At 47.8% G+C, this 9,953-nt stretch overlaps 1 protein-coding gene across 1 annotated transcript; it reads left to right on the top strand.

The window, feature by feature from the left end:
* Nucleotides 1–1,619: 1,619 nt before the first annotated feature.
* Nucleotides 1,620–7,917, top strand: btbd16 (BTB (POZ) domain containing 16). Its single transcript, XM_047032699.1, has 14 exons — nucleotides 1,620–1,656; nucleotides 2,053–2,143; nucleotides 2,786–2,868; nucleotides 2,986–3,114; nucleotides 3,677–3,817; nucleotides 3,970–4,081; nucleotides 5,072–5,141; nucleotides 5,270–5,400; nucleotides 5,477–5,596; nucleotides 5,739–5,821; nucleotides 6,742–6,824; nucleotides 6,943–7,017; nucleotides 7,085–7,186; nucleotides 7,801–7,917. Exons 1-14 carry the CDS (start codon nucleotides 1,620–1,622, stop codon nucleotides 7,915–7,917), a joined length of 1,374 nt encoding a protein of 457 aa, XP_046888655.1.
* The last annotated feature ends 2,036 nt before the right edge of the window (nucleotides 7,918–9,953 follow it).

The raw sequence follows: 9,953 nt of genomic DNA on the forward strand, positions 1-9,953 counted from the left end.
ATCAGTCATCCTTTACAGAGCGTAACAATGCCCTTGTTACGGTGAGTGGACGGAGAACTCTGATAGAATGAAATGGTTGTAACTTTACGTTACGTTTCCAAACCTGTCAAGGTTATTGTTTGTTTGTCTCATCTCACCGTCCTCTTTGTGAGGGGGCTTTTAAGGACGATGACGCAGGGATTAGCCAACCTGAAAGAAGCCCATCCCAAATAATTTACGAGCCCATGGCATCTGATCTACATTCCATGTAGGCTTCATCCAATGACATAGCCTACCGAATGACCTGCCATAGGCGACATACAAGTTTGTCGGTTCTCTCAAGTTTCTAATGTCCTCTTGCAATCCACTGTCGCTGTCCTTAGTTTAGTGCTGAAAGTTCCGTTCCAAACAATCAGCAGCGAAACACAAATGCAGGTAAGAGCCTTGTGGAAAACCGCTATCATACTGTCCTTCTGATAAGTTTGTTTCCCACAATAACAAGGTGGCGAAGAGCTTTTTGCCAATTCCCGATTATTAAATTGTGTCTGATAATGTCTGTCCAGCTGTCTTTCTTACCACGTACCCGTTGGCGGAGACAAGTGGGACAGACCAACCAATGCCAGCGGTCTCATTTGCTGGGCAGTGACCTGCCTGGACAGGCACAGGCAGCGAGAGCCGTGAGAAAGGGCATCAACATATCTCTCAGGAGAATAAGGGCAGGTGTGTGCGTGAACTTGTGTGAGGTTGAGTTTGTTCCATCTGCACCCTTTTACTTATAGGACTATCAAGAAAAGCCTCACAACAGTTGACTCTTTTAAGTTGAATACTTTTCTAGAGGGCAAGCGAGGTTGGCCGACAGCCTGAGGGACTCAACAAGACACCCTTCCTCCTTTCTTTTTCTTCTTTTCTCTCTCTCCTCTTTTTCTTTAAATTTTTCCTCATTTTACTGCTCCTCCTTTTCTTCTTGTTGCCTCCTCTCCTCACCTCTCCTCTTATTTCCCCTTTCATCATGCCCTCCTCCATCATGCCCTCCTCCTTCTCCTTGTCGTCCATCTCATTCTCTCATGTTACCACAGATACTTTAAGCCTGGCACAAATCTGTCTGTGGCATGCTGGGGTTCTTCTGTGCCAAGGTTAGGTTCATGCTGTGCCGGTAGCCCACACCTCAGCCAAGATCTCAAGCTGTGCCTTACTGTACCAGGAGGGGTGCTAGCCACCACCCATGCCAACCACGCCAACCTGGTGTTGTGAAACTGGCAAAGTTGTGGCAGTTAGATTGGCATCTGGAGAGATCTGACAACAGACAGGGTTCAATGAGATTGGCGCTGGCACAGGTTGGCACAAGCCCGGCGACCCATCCTGAAATCTATTCCATTGCACTGTTAGTCACTCCACAGCTCAATAGCGGGCAATGTGATTTAAGGATGAGTTGCCAGGGAAGCCCGGCGCTGCCATCTCAGACACAATTAGGCCTTTGACATCCACCAGATATACCCACAGCGTATCTCTGGCAGAGGACAGAAGAGAGACAGAATTTAGGTACTGGCAAAATGTGGGATCCAGTTTTAGTTTGATATTTTAGAGCAGGGGTTCTTAGAAGGGTGAGAGATTCAGGATTTAAAGTATCCAAACTATCCATAATGACTCCATCATCAGACCACTTCACAACATCAGGGAGTGAGGACTGAGGACTCTGGATGCAATACTGTGATTAGATGTCAGGTGGTTTATAGCCTAGATGTTCACCTTAATGTATAGAGAATACATGTGATGAGTTCCAAGTTGGGTTTTCCATCGGTAAGTGGATGTTGATCTTGTTACGGAAACACAACCTTCACCTGTCCAACATCCACTTACACCTTACACCCCTCTCTCGCCTCATACTGTGCCTTCTTACACTTGCAATAACCTTTCCCGTTCATTTAATTACACAGCAATTCCCATGTATTTACAATATTTTCACACTATTATTGCTATGTAATACATGGTAGTTCATCTAACCTTCATTTAAAGTGCTGTCCACCACATTGCCTTCCTTATCCACTACTCTCTCTCTCGCTGTCTGTTCTCCAGCTGACTGCCCACAGCGGGTTCACGAGGACCCATCCCTGCCACGGCTTACCCTCCCAACAGACACCAGTGGGCCCACAGGCCCTGGACGCTGGTACGCCGCCAGGGATCCACCGGGGTGCCACAGACAGACAGACAAGGGGGATGGGGGTCGGGAAGACAGATAGACAGACGAAAAAGGGATAATGGGGAAGGGAGAACCAATAGACAGTGGCGCAGACGGGACAGAGACATAGGGAGGAGGAGGGAGGAGGCGAGGCTGTACAGAGAGAGAAGAGCATGGAACTAGGAAGAGGGGGGAGGGGCCAGAGAGCAGGGGAGGACAGACAGTTGGGACCATTTTCTGTCCCATCTCTCTTGGGCCCAATGCCAGATATATGCTAGCAGTATGGAGTAGGGCATGCTGCCATGCTGGAACATTGTGGGCTTTAATTTGGTCTCTCTTTGTGGAGAGGACAATGACCAGCGTGAACGAGTCAGAGACCCTTGTAAAGCTCGGGAGCTGGTCCTGCTGGGAGTATTCTCTCTGGTCCAGAGAGAGGTGGAGAGATAGAGAGTGGAAAGATAGTTCTAAGAAAGATTATACTAAATATTGCATATTTTAGTTTACCTTGGTATTAAGTATTTGAGGCACTAAGACAAAGCCCTGTAATCGTCGTATAGGTTATGCAGTTCAGTTTGGTTAGTCAATAACAAATCTACAGCACATGGCGTGTGTGTATGTGTCCACGTGCAGCACACCAGGTGATCAAAGGCAATCTGGCCCAGAGGACACGTTCTATCTTGTGTCTCGCAGAGTATTTCACAACAATAAACCAGGTTTGTCTCCTGTCTCTTTCGGGCTCTCCAATTTTGGTTGTTGCTTTTGTATCCATGATTACAGCCATTAACCACTTATGAATGTAACCTGTTATCTACTGTATGTGTGTGCGTCAGATGTGGTGCTGGAGTGCATGGGGAGCCAGTGGGAGTTTCAGTGTCCTCACTTCACCAAGTCAGGCACCCTAGCCAACCTCCACATGGCTGCTAGGCAACAGAGGGTCAAACTACAGCAGGAGAGGACAGGTGGGAAGTTTAAATGTAGTTCAGTATTCATACCCTCACAGAAATGGGTTATATAACGGAAGATAATTGGTAGACTGCAAAATAATCCATTTATTTTCAGTCAGAGTCAATCAGGGTGTATTTTCTGAATTAATTCAGTGTTCATATTGACAAAGAATGGTGTAGGTGTGGCTTGGCCTGGCTCAATGACATAACTGCCAAAAGGTATTACTCTGTAACATCCTGAGCATATCTGTGAGGAATTAAATTGTGTTTATAATGTTTTATAGGATGATGCTGAATTCATTGGCCTTGATGACAGATGTGGTTTTCTTTTGAGAGCAGATGTGATGATTAGACTCTCACATCAGGCTCTTCTCTCTGTGTATCAGCCCAATAACTCTGACCCTGTTTGGTGTTGTCACATGAAAGTGATTTTGCTGTTGTTTTCTCAGTGTGAAAGAGAGCTCTCTCGTCTGTGCGCATGTGCGTGTGCTTGTGTGTATGTCCCTGTGCTTGAGTGTGGATGCATGTGTGTGTGTAGATAGGTGCATGTCTGTTTACATGTGCACATGTGTTCCAGGCAGCAACAGGAGTGCCAGAAACAGGCCCCTTAGCCAGCCCAGCATCAGTGGCTTGAGCAGGGACCAACAGAAAGGGGGGAAACTCCCTGGCTCTCTCCCCCTCCGGCTGGCTGTCAAACACCACACAGTCACCAAAGATGGTACCCTCACACATACACTGTTCCAGCGTAAGGTTTCATCTGGTGGGGGAATTTGATGGAACATTTGAAGTCAAATTGAGATCTCTCTATGAATCTCTCCTGTCTCCTGTCTCTTCTCCTCTCTGGGGCGTCCTGCTCCTCCGCGTCTCTAGCTCTGTCCGTCGCTCCCAGGGCGCTGTACGGCCCTGAGGGGTGCCTGGATGGCTGGGAGGAGACACTGGTCTCTGTTGCCTCCCTGCTGGGCCTGCCACAGCTCTTCAAGAGGTGAGATAACAAACAAAGAAACCAAGCTAGCGCTCGTTCTCTCTCTCTTTCTCACACTCTCTTTCTCACACTCTCTTTCTCAATTATGTATCTGTTACTCTCTCACACGTCTCTCGTTTAACTTGAATACATTTAGGAGGGACAACAGTGATCAACTTCTCCCCACTAAGTGTGTGTGGCACGTTCAATAATCAGGGTCTGGTATTTAGGTATTTACGAATCTGCCAGCTCATGTTTTAGTTGCTCTGGCAGATTGGTCTGGCCACCATCCTATTCAGGCTGATTTCCATACGACCTGACCCAGGTTGGGCCAATCACAACCGTTTATCTGAAACGGGGTGGGTTTGATGCAGTGAACATGGATTCATTTCTCTGATTCGTTATTGTGTATCCAATTGCGTCCAGAGTCTGTTTGGCCTGCACCTGTTAACAACATCTCTTGGAAATTGAAAATGAAAGAAGACATTCCAGACTAATAGGCATCTGCGACTTGGTCTGGTGATGCCAAGGTAGAATTCAGGTGCAGCCGTTCCATAATACTCACTCCCCCTACATCACCTCAAGCTGGCTCCAGCTGGCTGTGCTCCAGTGGCTGTGATTCCCCTATCTGGTTAGTCCCTATGCTGGGGTTTGGGACAGGGATGAGGAGGTGCATATGTGTGTCTGACTTGGCTGTAAGCCCTCTGCTCTGGATTGTACTCTGCAATAGCTCAAGCATGAAATCACCCTTGAAGACGCCCTCGTTCGTCCCAACAATCCCACCCAGTTAATCAGAGATCAAGCTCCCGTGTTGTAAAGCTCCTTCCAGAGTTTTCCATGCGCAGCTTGGTTGACACAACAAACACTTAGTTTGTAATATAATTGTTATGCCTTGGCTTTTCCTTCCAAGCCAGAGTAAACCTTTGACAAACTGCAAAAACTGGTCCCATCTGCATGATTGACAGGTGACTGACTAAGATGATTGGTTGCATGAATGTGCTTGATTGGCAGGTGTCTGACGGAGATGATTGATAAGATCAGCTGCTCCACTGTGTGTGACCTCCATCATGTGTCCTGCAGGGTAAGATTGATAACTGGCATCTCTGGATCCCTCTAATGACTGTGCGGGTAAAGTTAATAGTAAATTCCTATTTAGGGTGCCATAGACAAGTGTGTGTGTGTGTGTGTGCCTGCGTGTGTGTGTTTCAGTACAAGGAGAGGAGTCTTCAGAGAGCATGTGAGCGCTGGTTAGAGCTCCACCTGGTGACAGAACTTAGTTGTTTCACCATCTTGAGAGACTTGCCCTTTGAGGTCCTCCACAAGACCCTGTGCTCCCCCAGGTACGACACTCACGTCTCACCAGCACCACCCAGGTTGCCGTGGGAACTAAATCAAGCTCTCCTCTTCCCTCTCTAGGCTGTTTGCAGGCTGCGAGTACGACCTACTGAAGACAGTGCTCTACTGGGTGTTCCTGCAGTTCAACCCTGACGCCCAGATCATGCCCTCCCATAGGACCATCATCAGCTTCTTCTCCAGGTAACACTGAGGTCATAGGTCACACAGACAGGACCTTTCACAGGTAGGGTAATAGGCTAGCCATGTTGATCTGTAAAATGTTTCTGTCTTCCGCCTCTCCATCTCCCTCTCCATCTCCCTCTCCCTCTCCCAGTTGGCAGAGAACTGGTGTGTTCCTGGAGCAGCCAAAAGGACACAAGTTCATTGTTCTGTTCCAGGCAGTGCGTTTGCATGGCATCACGGAACGTGAGTGACACACACACATGCGTGCAAACACACATACATACACAAATTCAGGCTATACACTCTATACTCTATACACTTCCTGGTGGGGGGGGGGGGGGGGTTGAAGACCATGCATAGTTAACATGACCTGACATGATTGAAAGGTTAGGCTGTTCTTGTTTAGCTTGTGTGTTAATCCCTGTCCATTCCACAACAGTTTCATTATTCCAAGAACATTACAAATTGCAATGTGTTTCTAATTATGATGTCGCAACGGTGTGAGTAGGGGTACTCCAAACCAAAGACAGACTCCCTGGCCACAGCCTCAATATGTGACTACATCCCTTTGGCAACAACCGCCATCCCATCATGAAGCAGTAGAAAAAAAAAATCAGTGACAACAGATATACACTGTAGATAAAGAACACAAACACACTGTCTCTTCAGTATCTCACAGAGCATACCATTAGAAACAGACTTGCATTAGGTCATTGGAATGTCATGTCCCTTTTTGATGGAACAGCAGTCTCCGATCATTAGATCAGGTCATCACTGGAGTCAGTAAGTAAATCATTCAGAAGCCTCACAAACCTTTAGTTGCCCCCCCACTGAGCTCGACTAACAAGACTCCAACATGCTTATGTGACCCAGGATTGGGATCATACTACATCACGCATTATCAATCAGTTGGCGATCTAGATTACCTCACTTTTCCAGTGCAATCATTCCAGAGCAATGTGTCAGGGGTGCGAGTGGAGGACGGAGGCTTATGACTGGAGAGTGATGTCATACTCACATAACGTGTTTGTGAAGGGTCGGTTCGAGAAAGAGAGAGTGTGAACTCAGAGAAAGAGAGAGTGTGAACTAAGAGAAAGAGAGAAAGTGTGAGAGGGTTGTTTCTGAGTGTCAACGTTTGACCTTTGGCCCTGTGGCTCTTGTAGGACGGCATCTCGAGGAGTTGCAGATGATCAGTGTGTTTCCTCAGGCCTGGCTTCTGAGCATGTTCTCCAAACACTACGACACGGTGAGCCCACCAGACGGCACACACAGATACTAGTCAACTAACTGTCTAGCTCTACATCTATCCATCTATCTATGCAACACTATCTATGTATGTTTCTCCTGTCTTTCTCTCTCTCTAGCTTCACAGTGGAGGGGACATGCATGTGACAGACTTCTCCCATCAGGCAGTGCGGTTCGGGATGGTTGTTGAGAAGGTGAGCCTGGTTCCTTGGAATTCATTAGTTAGTAACAAACAGTGTATCATGGATGTTGTCTCTGTAGGAACCCCAGTACTGCACGCAGGTCATCGAGCTGTATGGATTCTACTTCCTGCTTAAAGCAGCCTGTAGTGTGGACACGGACACACATGGGTTCTCTCTGCAGGTGTGTATACGGCCATCAAATAAATGCAGTTCTGTTTATTCACCACTAGATGTCCCGGCAGGATCATATGCATAAGTCATATGTGTTGCTGAAGCTATGAGCTGTCTCTAAGCCCTGCGTTTAGTGTTCTGTGCTGTCCCTCTGCCTGTCCCTTAACTGTCTGTCTGTCCCTCTGTCTGTCCCTCAACCGTCTGTGTCCCTCTGCCTGTCCCTCAATCGTCTGTCTGTCCTTCTGTCTGTCCCTCAACCGTCTGTCTGTCCCAGTGTCTGTCCCTCCACCATCTGTCTGTCCCTCTCTCTGTCCCTCAACTGTCTGTCTGTCCCTCTGTCTGTCCCTCAACCGTCTGTCTGTCCCTCTGTCTGTCCCTCAACCGTCAGTCTGTCCCTCTGTCTGTCCCTCAACCGTCTGTCTGTCCCTCTGTCTGTCCCTCAACCGTCTGTTTGTCCCTCTGCCTGTCCATCAACCGTCTGTCTGTCCCTCTGCCTGTCCATCAACCGTCTGTCTGTCCCTCTGTCTGTCCCTCAACCGTCTGTGTGTCCCTCTGCCTGTCCCTCAACCGTCTATCTGTCCCTCTGCCTGTCCCTCAACCGTCTGTCTGTCCCTCTGTCTCCAGAGGCTGAGACACTCGGAACCAGCCATGTCTGTACAAGCATGCGAGCGACATCCAGTTTCAGCATTTCAGTATGATGTCAGTACGCTTGGTGACCTATCAGATCAATGTCCAGGCTAAGGTCAGGGGCCAGTGGCAGGAGTTCTGCAGTGGTCCCATCAATAAGGAGTTTGGTCTGAACAAAGACACCTGCAAGAGCCAGGTGAGGACAGCCCAGAGGGTGGCACACCCACAACTAAGCTTGAACAGGATCCCTGAAGGATTGGATTTCTGTATGAGAAATACTGTTTGACTGACATATTTAAGGTTGCTGCTTTATATTTCCTTTCCTCAGGTGTTTACGGTGAAGAGACTCAACATGCCCATCTTTGTGACCTTTGCCCTGGCATTCCAAGCTCCCTGATCCCAGCCCCATCTCTATCATGACGTTGACAGCATCTCTCTTTTAGTCACAGTAAAAATTCTCACAAGTTGAAAAGGGTCATGAGTTCATGTTATAAGACAATTTCCAGACAACTTAACTGGAAAGAGTGCTCATAATACTTATTGGTTCCACTGGTGTCAGGCAAGCTAAACAAACCTTGATTCAACCTTCATTCCTCACCCGGCTTGACCAGACATAAACCTGGTCAGGATATGGGTAAGTGTGGATGTCTGATTCAGGTCAGTGTCGAGGGGTAATATCCCAGTCCTTAAACAAGGAGCTGATTCATGTCGTTTCTCTCCCTGAACCACCCAGTGAAGGCAGTGGTTTACCTCGTGGTCGACTGTAGACATTCAAAATGCTTCACATGCAGTTCTTCACCCCTGCTCTACCAGGGAGCCCGGGCATAATTCTCACTGCCTCCCAGAAATGTTAGCTGTCAGTGGGCACCCCCAGCCCTTCGCCTGCCTGGAGGTGGAGGCATGTGTCTGGGTTGAGTTACAGCTGAGAAAACACAGAGGCTGGAGGGAAGGACAGAGGCTGCACAGGCAAGGACAGATGCTTTACTTGGCAATGACCCTTTAGTTAATGATAAACATGGTCATATTTATTCTCACTGAAGGTGCACTTTGTGAGAGAAGTGTGATACTGTCAGCAGGTCATGGGAAGCTTATGTCTGTTAAATCTCTCTAGAGTCTGGAATAATCAACAGTGCAGTGGCCTGAAAGTAGAAATGAATTATTTGAACGATTATCAAGCAATATAGTCTAAGTTGATTTGCCATGCGGGCTTATCTAATCGCTGTAGTTACTGAAGCATTGTGTATTACTGTAAAGATAAGGTGATAGCATATTCATTTCAAACACGTTTGCCTGAATGACAAATTACACGTCAAAAGACACACACACACACAAACACACAAAGGACGGTCTTCATCCTAAAAATAGCCCTCCCCCAGCTCACCAAACATGGCAATGGCTATTGTTTCCAGGGGCTCCAACATGAGGGGAAAAGGAAGCCTCGTTTCTCCTCGCTCTACAGAGTTTCAAATGGGCAGAGTGCCTCTGAGGAAGCCTCAAATCCTGCATGCTGTACTCAGGCAAACACAGTTTATAGTATACTGTACCTACAGTATTCCATCTATTCAGGCTGTACTTAAACCAGCATTACAGTAACTCAGCATTCCTTTACAGTCAACTACCCAGCACAGATGGTGTCAGAGGACTTGCTGGGTTACACGCAGGAGGCTACAGTCCCAGAGAAGGAGCAGCTGATAGGGTGTGACCACAGAAGGACCTACAGATGCTATAGTGCTCCCTGCTTTTCCTCCTCTCCCACCAAGGCCCCCTAAGGCCAGGCTTTATCTCCCTGACCCGCTTTTGGGCTCCGCCAGCACACACAGCTTTCTCACCTCACACAAGTCAGGAGGATGTTGATATTTACTGTAGCCCACTTGTGTTACCTTCTGCTGTTCCAGCAGGACTGGTTTAGCTGGGCTGTCTTACGGTAACATCAGCATGGACCTACTGTACTAGTGTGTGTGTGTGTGTGCGTGGGTGTGTGTGTGTGAGAGAGAGTGTGTCTGTATCTTCATGTACGTGTCTCTGTGTGTGTGCGTGTGTGTGTGTGTGTGTGTGTGCGTGTGTGTGTGTGCATGTGTGCGGCTGTGTATGTGCGTGTGTGTGCATGCGTGTATAGATTATGAACCTGCTGATGTGGTGAATCCAGCAGT

Source organism: Hypomesus transpacificus, chromosome 13 (genome assembly GCF_021917145.1).
Source record: "Hypomesus transpacificus isolate Combined female chromosome 13, fHypTra1, whole genome shotgun sequence".
In the NCBI taxonomy this organism is placed as follows: Eukaryota; Metazoa; Chordata; class Actinopteri; order Osmeriformes; family Osmeridae; genus Hypomesus; species Hypomesus transpacificus.

What these genes read in the sequence shown, in the direction of transcription:
- btbd16 (XM_047032699.1), top strand. Translation starts at nt 1,620, where the DNA reads ATGACTCCATCATCAGACCACTTCACAACATCAGGGA. An exon ending in CCCACAGGCCCTGGACGCTG is followed by an intron (nt 2,144 to 2,785) that starts GTACGCCGCCAG and finishes GTCCACGTGCAG; the next exon opens with CACACCAGGTGATCAAAGGC. An exon ending in ACTACAGCAGGAGAGGACAG is followed by an intron (nt 3,115 to 3,676) that starts GTGGGAAGTTTA and finishes CATGTGTTCCAG; the next exon opens with GCAGCAACAGGAGTGCCAGA.